Here is a 24,814-nt window from a genome sequence, read left to right on the forward strand (position 1 = left end):
TTGAAAATGCCCAAAATAGCGACACAAGGTTGAAAGTGGTTAAATTGGTCTGTGAGTTTTATAAATATGAAACCACTGAAAAGTATTAACAAGAGCTTGTGACAAGAATATTATTAGTCAATACTTTTCATTTGTTCAATAGGCCAGTAGTTCTCAAACTGTTTCATGCCAAGGACCCCCACATTGATTTGTATTTGTTTGTGGACCTCCCCCTCTGAAAAGGTATTGTGCCAGGAACACCCAGAAGAGAAGATTTATGTAAATATTGTCAAAATTATTCAAAATGTACCAACACTTTTTCAAGGTTTTTCAAAAAAAAAAAAAAAATAGCAGATGTACCTACAAGCTCGTAGCATGGCACGAAGTGACATGCTGTGAGCTGTGTAGCTTGTAGAAGGACTCCTGGGGGTCCCTGCCCCCTGAAGGACTCCTGGGGGTCCCTGCCCCCTGAAGGACTCCTGGGGGTCCCTGCCCCCTGAAGGACTCCTGGGGGTCCCTGCCACGCCCCCTGAAGGACTTCTGGGGGTCCCTGCCCCCTGAAGGCTGTGTAGAAAACTCATAGACTTAATCATTTTCAAGTTCAAGGTTTCCACAGTGATATTATCCACCTATGCTTACACAATTTTTATATTTTGATACCTTAATTTAAAGATGGAGTGCCGTGATTTTTGTACTTTTTCCGTTTTGTATGTGTCTATTAGGGCACGATCGATACATATCAGGATACAGAGGCCACAATACGATGTGTCCTACTAAATTTACCTTTGCAGAGTCCTAGACCACTACTGTAAAAGCATGTGACTACTCAGCACAATTCAGGAGCCACTATTGTAAAAATAGTGGCTGACTACTACTCAGCACACTTTGATTCTAAAGGTACGTTCAGACTTTAATTGAATGTGTGCGCAAAAGGAGAACATGCTCTATATCGTGTCTTTATCTCTAATGAACACAGCGCTGCAAATATTCATACACCATTATGCCCAGGGTCTAACTACTTTAAATTCATAAATCTACATGTCCTCTGTACAACAATAATAAAGTACTAGTCCATACCCGTTTGCGGTATACGGTGACATCACACAATATGTATTATATTGCCTATATAGGCAACCACACTCCCCAGGATTGCATACCGTATCTGAAAACGTACAATTAATTACTAGTTACTTTGCCGATGTGGATTTTTAGTCCCCAAAAATACATCAAAATACACAGGTAAGCTGGTGAAGAAATGTTTGCCTCAGGCTAGGCTAACGGCCTTGCTAGGCTCCCAGCCTTTGGGTGAGGAACACCCAAAATAGCTGCCATGTTTAGATTTAGATGGGGAAAGTAGTGCAGTGTAAACAGTGAAATTAAATGTCTTCCTTTGGGCGGGGATAAATTGGTATAATCAAGGCAGCCGTGCAGCCTGAGGCATTGATGTTGGAGAGAATTAGGACAGGGGAGCGTGCTCCATCCAGGCCCCGTGGGCATTCAACGAGTACATACTCACATCCTGCTGATAAACACACAGCTCCATCATTAGCTGTAACACACAATGGGGGAAATAAGTTGTGAAGTAAACTTGTGTGTATCTGTGTATGTACAGTATTGTATTTTTTTTTTATTTTTTTTGATCAGTGGGTCTGCAGGAGGCTAGCCATCTATGAGTGGGTCGGTGTTGATTACTTGCATGTTATCCTTTTAATATGGAAGTGGAAGTCAATGGGGCTCTGATGGGGCTGAAACATTGCTCACATTTTGAGTAATATATGTCATAGATATGCCACATCACAGATTACTGACATCACAGGCAGGCATCAGTCACGCTGTTCCCACCATGAGCATACAGAGAGCATAAAAAATAAATACAAATGTTCTGGCGATGATTCAGACTCAGGTTATCTCCCACTCCTTCACTCACTCAATCGTTATCTCAGTCACTTGGGATTCGGAATGTTTCCGGTTCGATCCCTGGCTCTTCCTGGCTCAGTGTCAAAGTGTCCTTGAGCAAGACACTGAACCCCAACTGCTCCTGATGAGCAGGTTGGTGCTTTGCATGGTTGCCTCCACGGTCTGTGTATGAATGAGTGGATGTAATAGACGCTTTGGGAAAAGGTGCTATATTAATGCAACATGTAATGTGTCGACAGCTGTCTCGTGGGATGCATGACATAACAACACACTGGACCGCTGTTAAAAAAAACAGCTAACTAACTAACTAACTAACTAATGAAATTGCTTGGTTGCTTATTCACTCACCCAACTCTAACATTCAACTGATCTATTCAATGTCATTCTGTGAATCTTCTTTTTATTTGTAATATTCATGGGATAAACACAAGTATTGTTCCTCTTTAAGCATCATCCTTCATTGTTTCACTACATAAATAGTCTTTAGATGGGATATATTTAGTACAGTTATATTTATCAAGGTGCAGACAACGCATTACGAGTTAAAACAAATCCTGTCGGGCTCTGAAGTAGAGCTGTTTGTCCAATATTTGTGTTATTTTAAAGATGGAGTGCCACAATTGTTTCAGTTTTTCATGTGTCTATGAGGTGACAGTACTTCATTAGACACCCTGGAGTCGTTTTTATGTGCAATGGTGTATTAACTTTGTATTTAGGGTTTCTTCCTGGAGGCTGAACCCTTGACAGTCAAACGGGCCAATGAATTAAAAAGCAATATAGTGACATCACACTATCAGCCCCTCCCCTAACCCCTCCCACTTTATCATACAACAGCTGTGGGTGCGGCTTCAGTTCAGGTGGATCACCACCCATCACCACCCACCAGGCAAACCAGGCATACTTAATGAACTGGTGGGCGTGTCCACATAAAAGCATGATTTTAACAAATACTGTACACTTTTTTATATTATAACAATACCTGATGATCATGTTTTAGAAATCATGGCACTCCATCTTTAAACATGCATCCATCTATCTATCTATCCATCCATCCATCTAGCAATCAATCAATCAACACACATGCAATTTACAACACTGCTTCAGTAAAACAACTTGATCTTCTCTTCAGAAGCTCCACTAGAGCAGTAGGGGTTAAAGCTGCAATCCATAAGCTTCATGTCCAGCTCTCCCAACGGAGAGAGATATAATTACAACTGTAACACATCCGGGTCTCCCGCATGCAAGACTAAACATCTACCACTCAAACAAGAGGGAATATCCTCCCTTGGCCCTGTTATCAACAAGGTGTCCTACCTGACACCAGCGTGTAAATCACTCACTCCACCCGCACCTCCTGCCTGACTGACATCAAAACATGGATGCAATCAAACTTCCTAAAACTCGTTCTGCAATAAATCTAAAATCCTAATCTTTGGCCCAGACGCCATCACCCACTCCACTCATGATTTCTCCCTCAACAGTGATGGTTCCATTGTCACCCCCTCCAGCCAAGTCTGCAAACTTGGTGTTATTGATTGATTATATACATTATTAGTTTGAAATGTAAACAGCACATGGTACAAAATAGTATGTATTCAATTCACCACACTCTCCTTCCAGTACCATGTCAACCAGATCACAAACACTGCCTTTTTACACCTTCATAACATCGCCCGCCTTTGTCTCACACACAATGCTGCTGAGACTATTCATGGCTTCATCACATCACGACTCGACTACTGCAATAGCCTCCTATATAGTCTCGCATAGCCAGACAACTATTCCACAATCTCTGAATGCAATATGACGGACGCATTTGAAATTGAGAGAGGCAACAGTCTGGCAATGGGAGACTACTTTCTATATAATAATAATAACAAATACAGCTGCACATGAGCAATATGAGCGCTTAAGTAGCTGGTTGGAGACTGGAGATGACGTCACTTTCTTTGAGGCGCTAGCCCCTCCTATGTCCAGCTTTCCGGGTTTGTGTAAACACAAACATTGGCTTGTGGATTGGCTGATCACCCCCTAGTGATGTTTTAATTGCCTGAGCAAAGTACATATTGAGGATAAAAGTCAGGGCAGATAAGTGAATCATTTGGGAAACTATATTTGGGCATGCCTGACTCAGGGCCCCTGAACTGATCCATGGTTCCGACCCACGGTTGTCCAGAACCGCCTCAAAAAGGCCTCTTCCCAGGCTCTGGAGGGTCCATATATGGAGCTGGCCTGCTCTGACAACACAACACTCCATATTTGGGCACGCCTGACACAGAACTCCATAAGCTGGCCTGTTCTGACATCTGGACAGGGCCAGACCCCCTCGAGCTCCATCAGGTTGTGTGATGCCAACCTCCTGGACATCCCCAAAACAAAGAAATTAACCTGGGGTGACACAGCCTTCTCATTTGCCGCGCTCTCCCTATGGAAGTCACTCCCAGCTCACATCAACGTTTAAAACCACATTAAAACCCCACCTTTTTAGACTACCTAATTATAATACCCCTTTTCCACCTTTTATTTCTATAATAGTTTTCGTCTGTTGTTAGTGTTTAGTTGTTAAACTTTTATCTAGTGTTTTAATAAAGTTGTTTTACATTTTGTTTCTGTAAAGTGACTTTGAGTACTTAAACAAATGCTATATAAATTGCATTTATGTTATTATTATTATTATTAAATGTTTCAGTGAAAGCATACTGTACTATACACTAGTGTAGAGAGCACTATCAACCACTGCAGATGTGCTAGTTGTAATTGTATTAACACTACTCTACCACACAGATTGGTTAAAATAAACATAGGCCTATATTCATTAAAATAAAAAATAAATAGCCTTGCACGGGAATATCATTTAGTCCGGCAGCCGACAGGCTTCATTTGTTTAAAGTGGGAAATTTGGTATATACCGTAGTCTTTTTTATTGGCCTAAAATATTGTCTATAATTCATGAATTCACTTACTTGCTGTTAGTATTGGGCAATCTTTTTTATAGGGGTTTCATTGGACCCTACCATTAACATACTATGGCTGGCAAAATGTCAATTTTTTCTTTTACATGATTTGAATCCATTCCAAGCATTAGATTTGCACAAAATACACTCCTTGGGCTAAAAGCAGCCATAACCACTTTCCCAAATGTGCCCAAAATGTGCTGACCTCATCACAGTCATGATGTCTATAGCCGTTTTTAGCCCAAGGAGTGCATTTTGTGCAAAACTAATGCTTGGAGTCAGAATCATGAAAACCCCCTAGTTTGACATGTCACATGCTACTTAAAGCAAAAGGAAAGTTTGACATTTTTGCCTGCCATAGGATGTTAATGGTAGGGTCACAAGAAACCTCTATAAATTGCCCAATACTTTCAGATGGTCAGCAAGTGGATTCATGAATGTATATATGATATAGACAATATTTTAGGCCAATAAAAAAGACTATATAGCAAATTTCCCACCCGTCCACCTCGGCTGCCGGACTAATTACTCACTTGTCACTTTCTTCAAAGCAGATTTTCTGGAGATTCAAACCAGCAACCATCCATCAGTCCATTCTAAACCACTCTGTAACCTTGAGGCTACAGTTGCACAATGGTCATATCCAGTCTCCCAATCAATTGCATTAGACATTCTGCTTCATGGAGTGGATATAGTCACAGACAATATCTTTTTACTTGCCCTAAGCTACTGTACATCCACTACTGTTTAAAGGCCCATATACTGTGCATTAAGGTCAGGTCAGCCATGTTACAAGTCTCTGATGTTCTGCTACTGAATTATTGGATGGGCACATTTCTGAGGCATTCAGCCAACTAGGGTTGAATTAGCTAGGGAGAGATGATTTTGCCTCTGATTTTGATATCCCCCCTATGGTCATTCATTTTTATGGCCGTATGTTTTAAATAATACATGCATTTCCTTTTGGGAAATGTAGACTGTTTTCTATTATTTTCTATTTTACAAAATCAAACCCTGCAGCCAACACTCGACTAGTGATTACAAGTCTAATCAAACTGATTTTCAAGTTGGCTCTGATTTGTGTGGTTCTCAAATTGATACATAATGTATTAGGGCCATATGGACCCCCATTTACACCAGTGACCCCCATAAGATGATGGTTGTTGTTAGATTAGCTTTAGCATTACCTATGCTGTAGTTGGGGAGATAACATGGAGAGAGTGAAACCTGTTAACCTGATCTGAATAGTAATTCTTTACCATATTTCCTCAGAGGGTAGAATCATTGCCTCTAGTTGACCCTGCATGTCTCAACTTGTAGATAAGAATCCCTGGCTGGTAGAAAACAAAAACATCTGGCATCTGGCTTTTTTATTGTAATCGTTTAATTCTTCTAACAAGGGATTCCTCTTCCTCTTCCTCTTCTAAGAGCACTGGGCCACCGGCTGAATTGCACAGTGCCTCTACGACCCCTTCTGTGGCCACAGCAGAAACAAAGAATAAGTCAACATAAAAGCAAGCAGATTTGTTCTTTCACAAATAAGATTTGAGCTCCTTGCCTTCAAATATTTAGCCATCTTACACTCTACAGCATGGTTGAATGGTTGACTTTGTAGCATACACACCAGACCTAAGTTGCTCAAATTAACTGAAAAGGTTAAATGAATGGTTAAATAAAAACAATGGTAAGAAGGCACACTGGGCCTGGATGCCAAGGCATTCAATATGGTCATCAGTGTTGAAACTTGAAAGCAGCATTGAGGTCCAAGAAAATTAAGATGTACGACAGTAGCGGCAGCAGGATTGACATTTATGGAAGGCACGCAAAAGTAACAGGTGGGTGGATAGTGGACACTGCAATGTTGTGGCTAGCTTGCAATAAAAAAGAACAATGAAATAAAAACTAAACGACTCGCCTATACTGCAACAGATGACCAAAAGCCACACCAGTGTTGGCAATTCAATACAAACAATGATTAATTCAATATAATATGCAACATTTGCCATGTTTGTTGGAAATTATTCATTGTCAACTCACCACCCTAGTGGCACCAAAGATAGCGTTCACCCCTGTATGTGACCTGACACGCATGTGCGTGTGTGTTACAGAATGGACTCACGCATCTCTGTATACAATTAACAGACAATGCCTGTCTAGTGTCACATACTAGAAGTAGGCTATGAAATACTGGGCTTTACACATTTCCGTTTCTTCTTTTCAAACTAACATTAAAATAAAAATCAGCAGGTGATTGGCCATCAGCCCCGTCACTCAACAGCGACAAACAACAAACATGGCTGCCCCCACTGCGGTAACTGGCGACCGTATCAATCTGGCTATTAAATCGATCTATGACAAATAGTTTCTTTACAGAAACAACAGGTCCCCGGGTGGTCTGCGGAATGAACGTGGCCAGGACCCCCAAGAACGTGCCCAGGGTGCCGGCCCGGTTCCGCCGAGCCTCGCCGTGTCCAAAACCGTGGATAAATGACAGAGTTACCACCCTGGGGGTCCCCGGGTGTTCCCCGGAACAAACTTGCCCAGGGCTCGTAGTGTAGTCTGTGCCACTTTACGCTGTGCTGTACTCTACTGTACTCTACTGGCCACTTTAGGGTGTGGGTCCATGCTGGGACACATACGTACACACAGGGTTGGGAGGGTTACTTTTAAAAAGGAATCCCCTACAGTTACAAGTTACTTGCTAAAAAATGTAGTCAGTAACGTAATCCCGATTACTCCATTTAAAAAGTAACTACAAGTTACTTTCAGTTACTTTTGTATTACTTTTAAGTAAAACTCAATTTAATTAGATAATACAAGTTTTACCATTGATAGACAAGAATGTTGAGCCTATGAAATTAAGATAAGGACAACTGAAATATGGTTAAGGTCATTTGTTAAGAATTTGACCTCTCTGAACAGTTACATTACTGTAGAGTCAGGGTCAGAGTCAGGGGCGGTGGTGGCTCAGGGGTAGAGTGCCTGGATGGTAACCGTAAGGTTGCCAGTTCGAACCCGGGCTCCCCCAGAGTTACTGTCGAAGTGTCCTTGAGCAAGACACTGAACCCCTAATTGCTCCCGATATGCTAGTTGGTGCCTTGCATGGTTTCCGCTGCCATCGGTGTATGAATGTGTGTGTGAATGGGTGAATGTAATGCACAATCTCTGTAAAGCGCCTTGGATAAAGGCGCTATATAAATGCACCATTTATTGTGTCAACTTATAACAGATCATAAGAAAAATGCATCTTGACCTACAGAACCATTTTGATTGACAACCACCAACAACTTTGACAACCAACAACTCCATCCATGTGTGGTCAAAGTGGCAAATAAAAACTCTTTCTGACATTCCTGGCTGACACTCATTTAGATAGACATGGCATGAGTTTAAAACATTGACTAGACAGTAAAGACTCATTTATATAGTCTACAAATAACTCAGCCCTATACAATTATATTTATACCCTGTAGGCTACTCTTTAAATAAAAAGCCTCATTGTATTTGACCTAAAAGAGAAGACTGCGCTACCCATTATTTATCCCCAATCCAATATATCATATATGCTCTCCTATCTAGTATCTCTGCAGTGTTGCCTGGTCTGATTATTATAAGCCACATTGGGCTTATTTTTCTGAAGTTGCTTGTAAATAATGGTAGAACGGTTGTGAGCTTGTAGATCGTCTATTTTCAAATAGCCAACATATATAAATATGCACATTGTTTAATGGACGATATATATAGCTTTGAAGTGCTCGTGTGGCCTTTTATAGTCGCTTCTTTTGGGCTTGTTTTCATAGACCTGGTTGCTTATTTCTCTCGCAAATTGGCAACACCGCCCTGAGCAGCCTCCACTGTGAGGATTTTACACAGAGTCAGAGAGGTGCGCGCTGCGCTCAACTCCAATCCATTCCGTTTGGTGTTATAATAATTTATAACTTGTTTGTAAAATTAATGAGGGGAAGGGGAGAATGTAATCCTCATGTAACCCCCGTTACAACACCCCCGTTACTGTAATCCAGATTACACATTTTAAAATGTACTCTAAGACGTTACAGTTACTCTGTTTTTTACTCAGTTTTACTCTGATTACAGTAACGGATTACATGTAATCCGTTACTTCCCAACCCTGCGTACACATACATACACACATACTGTAGCTGCGTAATGGAGCATGTGGACAGGAGGAGCCGGGATTCGAACTGCCGACCCACGGATCATTGGTCGACCTGCTCTACCTCCTGAACCACAGCCGCCCCAGCCCCGGTAGGTTCGGAATGGCTCCTGTGTCTCGGTGCTCGGGTAATCACTAATACCCGAGTGGACCCGGTGATTGGCTGTCACTAGCCTCGCGTAGCAATACTAATATTACTGTGGATATCGTCAGTATTAAATAATTTTCTGCAATGTCCCGCCCCATAATTGCATACTGGCCCCTGGTTGGTTATAGCCTGGTTCGATTGTATTCACATGACCCACACTTCATGACCATAGGTGAGAGTAGGAACGAAGATTGCTCGGTAAACAGAGAGCTTTGCCTTCTGGCTAAGCTCTGTTTTTGTCACAACAGTGGGGTACAGCGATTGCAATACCGCACCTGCCGCTCCGATTCCCCGGCTGATCTCCTTCTCTGTCCTCCCATCACTTGTGAACAAGACCCCAAGATACTATACTATTGAGTGAAATATTCAGTGATTTCACTCAAAAAACCTTAGGTTTCGTTTTTGGCTGTGGGACCCAACCTTTCGTCCAATCAGGACAGAGAGTCAAAAACGAAACCTATGGTTTTTTGACCCCCAGGGGTTAACTGGGGACAGGGAGGAACTCCTTATATGGTCAGCACACTCTATAGTAGGGAGGATTATCACAACAAAACAAAAAAATAAGTGATATTTGAATTAAGTGAAATCACTGAATATACCTTTAAACTCCTTCACCTGGGGTAATATCTCATTCCCGACTTGGACTGCACAATCCATCGGTTTCCTGCTGAGAACCATGGCCTCAGATTTGGAGATGCTGATCCTAATCCCAGCCGCCGCGTATACTCTCACCGGCAAACCGGTCTAGTGAGAGCTGAAGGTCTTGTACCGATGGTTCCATCAGGACCACATCATCTTCAAAAAGCAGTGAAGCAACCCTTAGCTCACCGAGCCGTATACCCTCTCTGCCACGACTACGCCGAGATCCTGTCCATGAAAATCACAAACAGGATAGGTGACAGCCCTGGTGGAGGCCAACCCCCACCGGAAACAAATTCGGCTTACTCCCGAGCACACAGACACAGCTCTTGCTTTGGGTGTACAGACTATGTGCAATACGCACAATAAGCGGGTATGTTTGGGGTCTGTTTGTATGAACAGCTGCAATACCGCTGGGTACCTATTCACACTGAGCACTATATATCTGCAGCCAGCCATCGGTGTTGTTGAGCAACCTGCACCGCTCAGTTCACACGGGTGTGATTTTTCTTATTGCTTGGCACAGTCTTATCGCTACTTGCAGCTAGATTTGACACTTGTTTATGTGGCTGCAGGTGTAAGTGAGATTTAAAATAATCTCTATAAACGAGATGTACTGTAACTAAGAAGAAAGCAGTAATAGATCAAATGATCCTGATAAACACATATGGGCCTTGGGGTAATTCAAATCATGGGTGCATTATAAGTCCAACTACATAATGCATGAGTTGGGGAGAAGAAGGTGAGAGGAAAATGAATAAAATGATTAATTTCTATATCCCATTCCTCCAAAGTGTTTTACAATGTGCGTTACACTCACCCATTCACATACTGACAGCAGAGGAAACAATGCAAGGCACCAATGTACTCATTTGAAGCAGTTAGGGGTTCAGTGTCTTGCTCAAGGATACTACAATAAGCTGCCAAAAGTACCCGGGGATTGAACCAGGAACCTTCCGATTCCAAGAGAGCTGCTCTTCCTCCTGAGCCACTACTGCACCTGGGAAACCGTGATGCCGTGAGTGTAGCGGTAGCCATAGAAATGTTTCATGAGGATAAAATAAGGAGTGCTGAGCATATATTCTCAGTTACTGCACCTGGGAAACCGTGATGCCGTGAGTGTAGCCATAGAAATGTTTCATGAGGATAAAATAAGGAGTGCTGAGCATATATTCTCAGTTATATAAGCTCAGTCATGCTTCATTAAGTGGTTGCATTACACAGTAAGACAGGCTGCTGACAGCGACACTGCATCTGAAGTTCACAACATTAGACCTGCATCTAATTACGGTTTGAAATAAGTGGGGTTTTGCCCTTTACTGACCTATTGATCCACTGTCCATCAGCTGACGGCTGCATTTTGTATGTTAATCTACTAATCAAGTGATGGTGCTACTGTCAGGTACATTTATGTAGATGTAAAATTATGAATTGAAAAATTGATCGACAAGAAATGAATCAGATATAATCGATTTAGTAATGTGTCATGTTTACAACTTAACCAAAATGTGAATGCTTGTGTTTGTTGAATATTAGCAAAAAACAGACCCGGGCCGCCGGTGTGGTGGTCCGGGCACTCTAGGCAGCAATGCCAAGCCTGACAGCGTCTTGCGGGCTCGAATCCCGACGACCTCTGCTGCGTGTCACTCCCCATCTCTCTTCCCATTTCCTGTCAGTCTACTATCCTATCAATAAGGGCATAAAAGCCCAAAACTAATCTTAAAAAACATATGTGTGTGATATGTGTGAACACATATTTGTTTCTGTATAGTAAGTAGCTTGTTATGAGCATGTATACACCACCATTCAGTGTATGGTCTCAATTGAACTTGAAACCCATTGATTTGACTAAATCAATGGTTTTTGATAGTAAGAGAGGGACCACCATCCTGACTAAGAATGAACCTGAGGACCACTGTTGTGTTTGGTAAGGATATATGGGCTAAGATGGTTTTCTTTCTTTCTTTCTATTCTTGGTAAAAAAAACAAAAAACATCTGGTTTCAGAATTGCCCTGTACTTATTCTTCAGGTACTGTATGACAGTGTGAAAAACCCCTCTCACAGTGTGTGTGGTTGTAAAGGGTAAATACATAATACATTGTTGTTCCTGTAAACCTCTAGAGAATTCGGCCTGACAACTCAACCAGGACTGGTTCCTAACCCTAACCCACGTGCAACTTGACAGTCTGTGGATCTGAACCAGCTGATCTGTTTCTCTAGTAGTTAAAGCTTGAAGTACTTTTGGAACTGAAGCACAAAAGCCTCCTCAAATGAACACTGATAATGATACTGTATTCAATTACACTGTCCTCCTTACTCCAACAACAACAACAACGACAAAACACACTACTGAATGTAAGGCTAGGTATCACATGCAATGCCTTCACAGACCACAAGTGGACTTTGTCGTTGACAAATAAGCGAAAATGTGTCACAAATATTTCACATCAAACTATTAATTTGGTTATGCCTCATTCATACAGGTTGATTATTTAATTCAAAGTAACAAAATCGACATTGTTTCGAAACATAATTAATTTACAAAAATGAACAAGTTGTATTCACATTCTGTGTGGATGTACTCAGTCATGACAGAACTGCAGTTTAATGTCACCAAAATGTCACCAAAATAAACGCTCCTGATGTTTACGGAGCATATCCCTTATCTTTATCTAAATTGCAATAATCAAATGAATTCTCTCCAGCTCTTTACTAAACAGAAAATACATTTTCAGATGTCATGCCAATTTCATCCAATCGGGAGATTTAGTTTTTTGTATCAGCTTCCATTTTCTTTTGCATTCCAGTTTTAATACCTGCTCATTGTTTAGTTGTTTGTTCAGTCAGACTCAGTAGGATACAACAGCAGTGACAATGCAGAAATGGGTGACGGGAGGAACCAATTGGCAAAACGACTAAATTGGGGAGAAAAAAAGGGGGTAAAAAAAAAATTGTATACTGGAAAAAATAAAAACTATATAATGACATTTGCAATTATCATGATAACGAATTGAAGTGAGCTGAAATTAGATGAACTGAACTGGTAGAGTGGAATAAACCTGGACTGGGCTGAACAAATTGAGTCAAATTGATCCATTGATCTTCTTGTCAAATGAACAGCAACTGAAAATGTCAAACCCTGTCAATCTCTCCCTCAAAGCAGCTAAAGTTATTGTTAAAAAAAAAAATATATATATATATATATATATATATATATATATATATATATATATATATATATATATATAAATAAATGTATAATAATGACATGCCCGAAATATGGTCACCAGCTTGAAAGTATGTTTGTCTGTGGGTTTTGTAAATAGTGAACCAATGAAAAGTATTAACAAGAACTTTTTAAACGTTATGAAGATTTAAAGTAAAGTATAATGCAGATCCTAACTGATATATCTATCTGAGAACATAGATGTATGGACTCAAATGTTTACATTTAACACGCGCACACGTACACGGACGCACACGTCTTGTGTTTTCAAAATATACATAAGCTCCCGTCAGGTATTTATTTTGTTAAGTGCCTGGTAATATAATGTAAACAAAGGTGCCAATAAACTCATTGCAGAGAGGGAAAGAGAGACAAGCATCTCATATTCACTCACACACACCAGCTTGATATTAACAGCATGTCCATCATACTTTACCTTGCTCTGTCACTTCCTCCTGTGTGTGTCCACTGAGAGCGAGAGGCTTCAGTCTGGGCTGCAGCACACTGTGTGGTCACCGCTGGGTTGCACAGCATGCATGGTCTGCACAGCATCCACTACTACAACACAGCGCCAGCCGCGACAACTCCTCAGCCCACAACACGGACTCCGTGAAGTGGGTCAGTGATGACAGAGGCAGGCCCACGAGAAACCTGGCATCCAGGCATGACTGCACCTTCTCTCTGCAGCTTGCTGCTATCCACACAAGGAATTCCACTGGTACCCGATGGGAAACAAATCCATGAGGCTGTTAAACAATGATGGAGGAGAGAGGAGTTGCCTCCTAGTAAAAGATAAAACAGCACACAGCGAGCATCACTGTCTCAGTCAACGACTCTCTCCTTCCTTCTCTCTGCCTGCTCTATCGCTCTATTTCTGTCTTTTCCTCTCATGCTCACTCATACTTCCAGCTCATTGCTCTCTCTCTCCCCCCTCTCCATCTCTCTCTCCCCCTCTCTCTCTATCTCTCTCTCTCTCTTTCAGCCCCCGTGCCCTGCAGTAGATGTTAACATGTGTTCAGGGTGGGGGATGGGCTGACTGCTGACTTCATAGGTGGCACACAGTAGCACTCTGCTTCCTGCACAGAGGGTTCAAGATGCCACTGACTGCATCAGCATGTGTTTGGGGACGCCGCAGTGTGCCACTCTGCCAGGGCAGAAAACCACAGCAGCTGAGCTCACAGAATGTCAGGTGGCCTCATTTCCCCCCCCCGAATTTTTTTTTTAATTTAATGAAAAACTCTACGCCATCTCGACCAATGGCGGATCGGTTTGAATTATGTGACAAACGATCTCAACAAATGGGGGGCTCCTAAGAGGAAGAGGGGGGTGGGGGTGAATTGTGACAATGCGATGTGGCGTGTGATGACGCATTACCATGATAAAATCACTGTCAGCTTACTATCCAAAGCACTGCCGATTCTGGGGGGGGGGGGGGGCTTACGAGGGTGTTTTTTTATGATCCAGATTAACACTTCCACCTGCCGTGAACGTGAAGGAGGGAAGATTGGAGACACAAACAGAGGGGAAGGCAGAGATGAAGGGGATGGAGACAGACGGAGAGAGAGACATCATAGAGAGAGACAATAGAGAATCAAGAGAAGAACAGAGAGAGAGAGAGAGAGAGAGAGAGAGGAGGGGGCGGAAAGCAGTGGAGAAGGAGAGCAGGGAGGAGGAATTGAAAAGAATGAATATAAAAAGGAGAGAGATGAGCACAAGAGAAAGGATGAAAAGGGGAGCAGGAGGAAATGAGAAAGCAGAAAGAGAGCAAAGGACAGAAAGAGAGGGATATGTTTATAGTATTTATAGAAGGAATAAGCTCCTCTATTTCTGGTACCGTGTCACATGACCTCCATGCAGGCTGAGACATATCAAATGAATATCATGTCATTATAACTGATCTGCACAAATACGATGATTTATCATTCAAAGGAAATTTTGAAAGCTTCCGAGAGATTTGAGCCAAGCGGCCGGAAATTTTGAAAGCTTCCGAGAGATTTAAGACAAGCTGCCGATGAAATAAATACTACAGATTAAGCTTTGTTTTTCTTGAAAATCTTTGTTGGAGGGGGACAGTTAATCAAGGAAATTAAGTATTTAACAATCATTAGAGCAATTAGCCGGAGCCACTTGACCAACAAGGTTAACTGAGACGGAGTGGATGAGGAGAAAGAGGGAGGGGGGGGGGGGGTAACCAGGGAGTCAGACAGAGACAGAAAGAGACAGACAGAGAGAGATGAGGAGAAAAAGATGGGGAAAAGAGTGGGAGGGAGGGAGAGAGAAGGGTGAGAGAGAGAGAGAGAGAGAGAGAGAGAGAGAGAGAGAGAGAGAGAGAGACAGAGAGAGATGAGGAGAAAAAGATGGGGAAAAGAGTGGGAGGGAGGGAGAGTGAAGGGTTAGAGAGAGAGAGAGAGAGAGAGAGGGGGGGGGGGGGGGGAGTCGTGTGGAAAAGAAAGGGAGGGGATCTTTTGGGAATTGAATTGTGTTATTTATAGTTTTATTAACAGGGAAATAAAAACTAAAATGGCATAATTGCTTGTCTACATGCCAAGAGAAGACTCACAGCAAGATTTACATACTGAAGGAAAATGGTTCAGAATTTGCACCAACAATGTGAAACAAAAGTCATAAAAGATTAAAGAAGATACACACACACTGTAGCTCGATGTATTGTCTCCAACAGCAGTAATGGTTTGAGCTAATGCATGTTAATGCTCTCCATCAGGCTGTTTTAAACGTCTTCACATGGATAGCAAAATCTGAAAAGATTTCACCTCATGGGGAATTTGTTCTGGTTCTCAGAAAGGACAGGGGTCAGTTTAGTCAGAGTTGCAATTAGGAAAATATTCCGATTGGGGTTTAGATTAGGATTAGAGGGTTGGGGTTTGGGGCTTCGTTTAAAAGGTTGGGTGAGGTGAGAGTTGGTCCAGTAATGAAACATTGCTTTTGAAATGTCAACAAAGATAGTAAGATGATTGTGTGTGTGTGTGTGTGTGTGTGTGTGTGTTGGGAGCAGGTCACCCCTGGGCAAATGCTGTGACCTAGATTATGGCCTGATGCTCCCTAGCCCGGCAGGCTGTGTGTGTGTGTGTGTGTGTGTGTGTGTGTGTGTGTGTGTCATACATGAAATGTGCATGAACGTTTGGATCTCTGAGAGAGAGAGAGAGAGAGAGAGAGAGAGAGATGGGTGGGAATGGAAGTGGAATGGATAGAGTGGAGAGCGCGCACGTGTGTGTGTGTGTGTGTGTGTGTGTGTGTGTGTGTGTGCGTGTGTGTGTGTGCCCCAGCTGGATCAGGTACGAAGAGCTGAGCATGAACACTGAACAGAGGAAGCAACAAGATGAACAAACCAATGCTAATGCTGACTACACAGCATCTGCCTCACAACACACATCAAACAAACACACACACACACAAAAAACACAACGTTTAAACAACATTATCCAGATCACAGCAAATTCACTCAGATATAAAAAGTAGGCAAGAAAAATCTCTTCCGCCAGCTTATCCACTTAAACCCTGTCCCCAGTGTTAGCCCAGGGCTCTACACTAGGTCTGCTCCTTTCCCCCCTTCAACATCACATCTCTTCACCCAAGTAGCAGATCCTCAAGCTCACAGCGCGTCACAATGTGTTACGTGGCGCGCTGGTAGAGCTGCCCTTTTTGCTGAATATTCACCCCAGAAAAGGGATAGGGACGCTAGGTTTCATGTAGTTAACGTTAACGTGAATAGCATTCACGCTCTCTATTTAGTGATATTTCGGAACGTCATTATGACCTTTTCCATTACCGTGCACCACACTACACTACATCTCTATTGTCCAAGACAGCATCAGCTCATGTATACACTTTAGCTTTCAAATCCATACAACCTTACAATATGGACAGACTCCTTTTCAGTGTATTATACTGTGCTTATGTAAGACATGACTAGAATCATCTCGCCCCAGTTCCACCGTCCCGTCCCCAGGCCAAATTCCCCTGCATGTCATATAACGGTTACTGTGCCACACAATTTACACTTTGTATAGCAGACAGTACAATAAGCCATGCTCTGACCGCCAGGCAGAAGCAATTGAGCCATTATGTGGGTAATAAATAAATACATGCATATTTTTTGGTTTCTTGTTATGTAAATGTTATTTAGACATTATGCTCATGTTCATCGTTTACCCGTTATTCTAGTTTCAATGTACAGATGCTGGTTTCATGGCTTACCTGCCTAGTATCCTAGTTTTCTTGAGGCACTACACTGTCTCTCTGCATGCAATCTGTGATTATTAACCAAACCTTACTTACTGTATGTCGTTCTGGATGAGAGCTTATACATTGTAAAATAAATTATTTAATTGAATAGTTTAATTTAAAGTGATTGGTCATGCTAATAAGAACACATTCACTTTGATTCCCCATAACAAAATGTGCTCCTCAAAATGCTGCTGTAGATAACCATTCCCAATGACTTGTGATGAAAACATCTTTGTGACTAACAGACAGTGACTCTACCACATAGCTATCTACTGCTGCTGGTAAGAAAATGAGAAGAATCATCATTAAGGAGGCATCAGTAAACATTGTTTCCTATTTATCTCCAAACAGGAAACAGTCATACACTGACACAACTTCCTGCATGGATGTTTAGAGATGAGTGGATTGATGACCCATGACCTCTGCAGAGTCTCATACAAAGCCATTTTCCAACATCTGTCATTTTAGGCAGTGAGCATTGCCAAGATGACTTCTGGGTTTGGTTATTTCATCCGTTTGGTCCTGAAAACTAAACTAGGCCCTTCGTAAAAATGGTTTTGAAATCATTTTAAAATAATACGTTAAGTAAGAATAAAATGTCCTTTATTAAACACAATTAGAAAATAGTGTTAACAAAACATGCTCAGTTGCAATTTCAGTAAGTAAGCACATCTGCCTTATATAGGAGAGTAGATTTCAGTCTGTTTCTGTTCTGTTGTGTAATCATATTATCAAATTAACAACTATGTTAGCAAGCACAGCTGGCTCAAAGTAAAACAGAATAAAGAATGGAGGGATGACAAATTAAGGAACTGTAACTAATGTCACCATAGGAAACCTATTTTATTGTGGCAAACAAACGGTTTCAACAAGTTTAGATCAACTCCAACTCATAGGGGTGGTGTCGTGGTAACGTGTGACTGTTTCTTTAAGAGAACAAATGGAAAAATCAATGTTAATGATTTTAGCACCAAACACTAATTGTGTATAGACTAAGTAAAAGGCATTGGGAAATAGTGTTATGGAGGTTAATACAGCCAAGGTACAGTAGATTATACATCGCAATATGCCAGCTTGTAATGTGACATGTTGTGAGCTTGCAGATCAGCTATTAACGGAGAATAAAAAAAACATAGTAGTATACCAAGGTTCTGATTGGCTTCTTCAAAGTGCTTTTACATGTGTATCCTTCGCTGGTCCTTCCAGAACTCTGCAATACCATTAAGCAGAGCTCCCTCTGCTAGAAACCTACACTCTGTGGGGGTGAACCCCACCAGTGCAGTGGCCTTCGTGACCACGCCCTGCCTCCCCGCCAGCTCTGACACTCTGGCCGTGATGGCAGAAGCTGGAATGTGGCAGTAAGGTTGACCACCGATGCTGAACGTGGGCCAGGGTTCGGCCACGCGGTCGGGTGGACTCCCCTGCACGCTCTCCACGTTGCAGGCGATCTCCACGGCGCCCTCGTGAGGCAGCGCCAGAACTTGCACCCCGGGAAGTCCCCCCGGGGTGGACTCTCTGATGGCTGCAGCGATGCTGCGCCCCAGAGCCATGTCCTGGGTATCGATGGTGACGTTGCAGTTCATCACATAGGGGCTGGCCCCCACGCCTGCAAGTCACGGAAGCACGGATCAGGCAAGAAAACCTTATATTTTTAAACAAAGCAATATTGCCTCATCAAAGTTGGTATTGTGACTTTATTATATTGTCAATTACTTGCATGAGAGGGGGAGAGGTGGTGGAGTTAGCTGCTTTAGCAGACAGTTGAGGGCCCAAAGGAGTTAAGAAATTTGGCCAAATAAATTTTTACTACTTTTCATTGGTTCAATGTCCAATAGCACTGATTCATGCAAATTAAATCAAAAACTTAAAAAATTGAGTTTGGTGGTTTCCTCCCGACAGCGTGTGTAATTATACTATAATGTACAGCACACGCCACACAGTGTGAATATACTAGTAAGTACAGTACAACTACATACAGTAGATGTTCTTACCCGTGAGGCCGTATCTTTTCTGGGGCTGTGGACCCACATCAGGCCTGATGGCCTGCATGTCTGGTGTCTTTTTGAACCAGCCCATGTCCTTCCTCCGCTGAGCCAGGCCCCGTTGAAGAGGACAGTCAGCCCAGCCAAACAGGAACGCGCTGGTCCCCTGTACGCGCTCAGTAAGCCCCTCGGCCACCGCTGTTCCCCAATAACAGAGGATTGGTTCGGCGGTTTGTTTATTTATGATCTAATGATTGATTCGTTTAAGGCATTCGTGCTACAGGAAATGGAAGGTATATAGAGAGATGGGTGACATGCTGGATTCGAAACCAGTGTTTTGTGATTATGCGGTAAATGGTTAATTGAGCCACTGATAGAAGGTAACAACGCAGGCTTAACTGCGGAGAACATTGTTTTAGCGGTGCAACTGTTGATCAAACTTTTTTTTTCATGCATATTGGTGGAACATCATTGTACAACAAAGTACGCCCAAAATCATGATTTTGTCTATTAAAATTAATTTAGTCTAAAATAAAATAAATTATTTGAATTATTTAACATTTATTCATTGATAATAATCGATGGTTGCAGCCCGAGATAGTTAACCTGACTTTGCCAGATGGGGGCGGTATTGGGTAACCATGTTCCCCAACACAGCAACCATCTGGGATCTCTCAGGGAGTTCAGCTAACACCGAACCGCTCCGTGGTCTAACCAATCAGCGTGAGCTAAGGGCGGGATATGTGCGAAACCGGATGTGAAGCTATATAGACACGTCAATATGATTGGTTGTGTTTGCACGCCCACACGGTGATAGACAGACGGTCCCATCCAATCATCTACCAAGTATCTTGAAAAAAAGGAACAGCGCCGTCATCGAATTTGCTTCCGAGATCCCAGATCCCAATAAGCTGTGAAACAAATTTGTGTAGCAAGCTTCTTGGATCTGGCAGCGTCAGGTTACGAGATAGTTGCTCATTCATGTTAATGGCAATCTTCCTGGCCAGCCCAAAGCAGTCAAGCGGGTGACGTTGTGGATCGTCAGAAATAGCCGACCTATAAGCTCACAACGCATGGCGGATGCAACACGTTGTGAGCTTATAAATCTGCTAATCTTGGTATGCAACATTGTCGTACGACAAAGCATAAATCAGGCTTAAACACACCTGAGGTGAGCTAGCTCAGGCTGCACATGTACTGCCTATTACATGCATGCATGCATTGCTGCAGCATAATAGACTCATGTGGACCAATGCAAAGGCAATTAGCTAATTAGTATGGTACAGTCACACCGCAGAGATAGACATGTAGAAGAGAGTAGGAATGTTGGAATTATTGCTTATGATAAACTGATGTGCAAGAAACAACATATGAATGCTGAGTTGGCAGTATACAAGACCACCTGCTCCATATGGAAGTGAGTCAATGTCAGCACATTAATTAAAGCATCTTCTGGATGAATGATGTTATCCATGCTGCCATAAAGCCTCAAGGACAGAACACTGAGAGACTTGATACAGTACACTGTACAGTACAGTCTCCACAATGAATAATCTAGATTCACACAACCACACTTATGCCCTATTTCAAAAATAGTTTATCTTAATGTTTTAGTAGGGAAGCCAGGTTGAAAGTGGTTAATACTGTATGTATTCAAACAATATGCAATTACTAATTTAAAAAAAGCTATCAACTTTGGAGTGGGAGTTTTGAGCATTAGGACTTGGGACTGTTTTGTGCCAGATGCAATACATTTCTGGACACATGGGTTGCCCACCCCCACTCCTGAGAACAAGCTACGGATGCCACGGTTATAGCTTCCCCTGAAGTAACCACAATTTATGCTAACCTCCTCCTAAGTCAACTCAACCTACAGGGCAAACACACACGCACGCACGCATGCACAGTCGCACACACGCAGGAACGATCACATATGCACACCCAGACACGGCATGTGTTAATACATACATAATATACATAATATACGAGACACACACACACACAGCACTTCACCTCGAGCTGCCTTTGTGCAGTCATCAATTCCCACATCGTCGCCCAGTGGGTAGATGGGTACAAGGTCTACAGAACCCATACACGGGTGGACCCCCGTGTGAGCACGCATGTCAATCAATCCACAGGCCTTCTGACACGCAGACAACACAGCATCCTCTGGAACACATTCATGGACACAATAACACATAAATGACAGCACTCCTTTATCCTTCGTATGTATGAATGTGTGTGTGTGTGTGTGTGTGTGTGTGTGTGTGTGTGTGTGTGTGTGTGTGTGTGTGTGTGTGTAAATACAGCTCCAAGTTCATGTTCTTCCGTAATATAATTCATTACATAATGTATTCTCAATTCATTGTGCAAGTGAAGTATTTAAAACCTTTTTTGTTTTAATCTTGATGATTATGGCTACAGCTCATGCATATCTAAAAATCCCAAGGGGCCAGTGAGGCACTCCAACGTTGAAGCGCTGGGCCCTAGTGGTAAGCGGAAGGACTGCAGGTGGACCCGTGGATTCATGACGAGGAAACCCCGTGCAGCTGGGCTTTAACATTGAGCGCTCGGTTGCATTTCCGCATTGGACCACCAAAATTTGGTGGTCCAATGCGGAAATGCGCCCAAAAAGGCGGAAATAGACAGTCCTTCGGGCTGCTTCAAAACGCCACTGAGCAACTTCCACTGACATGAATAGCGGAGGGGGCGGAGCTTCGCGCCAGATCATTCTCTATCCTTTTAATACTCCTTTTAAAAATCCTATCTCAAAATATTAGAATATTTTATGAGGCAACTAAAATATAAAATTATACATTTTTTTTAATCCAGAAATGTCGACCATCTGAAAAGTATATTAATGTATGCAGTCAATAATTTGTCTGGGCTACTTTTGAACAAATTATTTCATCAATGGGGCGTGGCGTGGAGGTGATCAGGCTGTGGCACTGTTGAGGTGTTATGGAAGCCCAGGTTTGCTTTGATAACAGCCGTAATTTCATTTGTATTATTGAGTCTTATGTGTCACACCTTTCTCTTGACAATACAACCTAGATTCTACATGGGTTTTCAGGTCAGGCCAGTTGGTTGGTCAGTTAAGCACAGTAATACCATGGTCAGTACACAAGTTAGTAGTTTTGGTACTGCAGGCAGGTGCCTAATCCAGCTGGAAAGGAAATTCTGCATCTCCATAAAGCCTGTCAACATACGAAGCACAAAGTGCTCTAAAATATCCTGATATATGGTTGTGTTGACTCCAGTGTGACGTTTTCATTGTCAGTGATGACTTGGAGTGCCATGTCATCAGTGGCAAAGCCAGAACTGAAGTTTTGGGTGGACCTGGCCAGGAGTGGGTTGGCCTGCATGCACACACGTGACGTCGCACCACATTATTCAAGTATTTATTCATTATAAAAAACAAAAACATTTATTTTGGGGCGATATTTATTTCTATCTGGCTGCATGTCATCTGCTGGTGTTGGTCCACTGTGTCGTATCAAGTCTAGAGTCAACACAGCCATTCATCAGGATATTTTAGAGCACTTTGTGCTTCCGTATGTTGCTGCCCACAGTGCCAAAACTACTAGTAATTGGTGAATTGACCACTGTGCTTAACTGACCAACAAACTGGCCTGACCTGAAACCCATGCAAAAACTCAATAATACAAATGAAATTACGACTGTTATCAAAGCTGGTAAGATAATATCATTGTCCATAACGTCCGCCGTTGTATTTTTCATCCCTCCCCCGTTGCTGCTGCTATGGTGGTGGGGGTCTGCTAAGCTAATGGGCTAACAAATAAAGATCTGTATTGAGCTTGCATGATATTCAAATTAATTTATTGTACAATGGCTTATATACAATGGCTATATGATATTAGATGATGAGAAATGTCCTTTTTTCCGATATGTTCAGTGGTACGATCATCCATTTTATTATCCCACGGTTAGAACAAAATGTACTGTGGCTTATAGGCTGAATCATATAGGATGATAGCTACAACTAAATGCTTTTGATTATTAGCATGCAAGACCAAATCAAAATGTATTGGTGATGACGCAGCGTTAGCACAGGAGGCTTCAGCTGTCCTCTGTTTTACATGTTGTAGAATTATGTCAGTCGAACGGCTGCTTTTTACAATTCTATTCTATTATTTTCCCTCTCAAACACACTTACTGATGGTATCAATACTGGCCACAATGGTGATGACAGAGCGATTGTAGTCATGGTCATTGAAGATGTTCAGCACAGTTGTCATCTCCCGTCTCTCCCCTGATAATTATGAAACAGGAAATTAAATGGTATTTATCAAAGAACACACAGAGGATGACGCATAACATACTGTTATTAGGGTGATGATATACAGTAACATACTGTAAAGAGCTATGATAACATAACCATTATGTCATAATAGTTACCGATGTGATGAAAACTACTGTAGTGTGTTGTCAAGGTGTCTACTTATAAAATGTATTCACACACACACACACACACACACACACACACACACACACACACACACACACACACACACACACACACACACACACACACACACACACACACACACACACACACACACACACACACACACAGAGGAAAAAGGGCTGTAGGGTTTGAGAGGACGTTTGCTGCTTGGCATAGATAGTAAATACATATATTCATTTTGAATTGATTGATCTCCACAATCAACCCCTGCCCTGAGCACAACCCACATTAGTGGGTTGTGTTCTTCTGTCAGCTGCTCATCAACCAAAACCCAATCATTTACAATGACATGGATCCCCAAGGCTAATAACTCCCGAGGGCTCTTCCTTTGACCTTCACATGTTTTTACCATGAAGGTCATATACGGCTGCCTTGGCCACCGTCTCCACCAGGTCCTTTTTGTGAGCCTCTGAAACGTTGAGCAGGCAGGCCACCAACCGACGGCCCAGATTACTGGAAGACATCACTCAGCACAACACACAGCAACACACATCTTACAAAATGAATGTTATCCCAATCATTGTCGTCGGCATTGGTCGTTGGCTAACACACAGAACGGCCTGTTATAGCGTCACCTTTTTATTACCTATAATCTGCGTGAAACGTTGCATACACACACCCTATCTGCCTTTTATAGCGCCACCAGGAGGCCGACTTTAGTAAAACATTTTTTTTGATATTACTCCTCCAGATTATATCCAAAAATCCCACAAATTGTTACACAGTACCTCTATAGTCGTGCTCAAGACGGATCTGTCTGATATTTCATATTCCAATCCAATTGGCTGACATTGGCATTCAACATTTGCAGGATTAGCCCGTTTTGAAGAAAAAGCCTCAAATCATGAACGCAGCGTGCAATTTATGTGAAATCTTTCACGCACTTTCCTACTAGGCTGAGGAATATATCTCACATTGGCCTGTTATAGCACCACCAACAGGTGGATTTTTGCACATTTTTGGAACAAAATGCCTCAAATCATCCAATTGCCATAAAAGGCGTAAGAAGAAATGGCACCCGTGCCCAGGCCGTAGCGTAACGGTCTGGGCACCGGACTGG

General features: G+C 42.3%; 2 protein-coding genes across 3 annotated transcripts in view; both read right to left on the reverse strand.

Annotated features, from left to right (window-relative positions):
- Nucleotides 1-13,949, reverse strand: part of LOC310867301 (nck-associated protein 5-like) — a 72,647-nt gene extending 58,698 nt beyond the window's left edge. For both annotated transcript variants that reach the window (XM_083777244.1, XM_083777243.1), the window contains exon 1: nucleotides 13,475-13,949. In XM_083777244.1, coding sequence (XP_083633370.1) covers nucleotides 13,475-13,590 — 116 coding nt within the window. In that variant the 5' untranslated portion in view covers nucleotides 13,591-13,949. The remainder of the gene's footprint in view (nucleotides 1-13,474) is intronic.
- A 4,104-nt stretch (nucleotides 13,950-18,053) lies between these two features.
- On the reverse strand, nucleotides 18,054-24,218 carry ftcdnl1 (formiminotransferase cyclodeaminase N-terminal like 1; the record flags this gene model as incomplete). Its single annotated transcript, XM_083776605.1, has 5 exons — nucleotides 18,054-18,889; nucleotides 19,275-19,463; nucleotides 21,279-21,434; nucleotides 23,443-23,538; nucleotides 24,104-24,218. The coding sequence occupies 5 exons, from the start codon at nucleotides 24,216-24,218 to the stop codon at nucleotides 18,459-18,461; spliced, it is 987 nt and encodes a 328-aa protein (XP_083632731.1). The 3' UTR covers nucleotides 18,054-18,458.
- Between the last annotated feature and the right edge of the window lie 596 nt (nucleotides 24,219-24,814).

The sequence above is a fragment of the Protomyctophum parallelum genome (genome assembly GCF_964188405.1).
Source record: "Protomyctophum parallelum genome assembly, chromosome: 11".
In the NCBI taxonomy this organism is placed as follows: domain Eukaryota; kingdom Metazoa; phylum Chordata; class Actinopteri; order Myctophiformes; family Myctophidae; genus Protomyctophum; species Protomyctophum parallelum.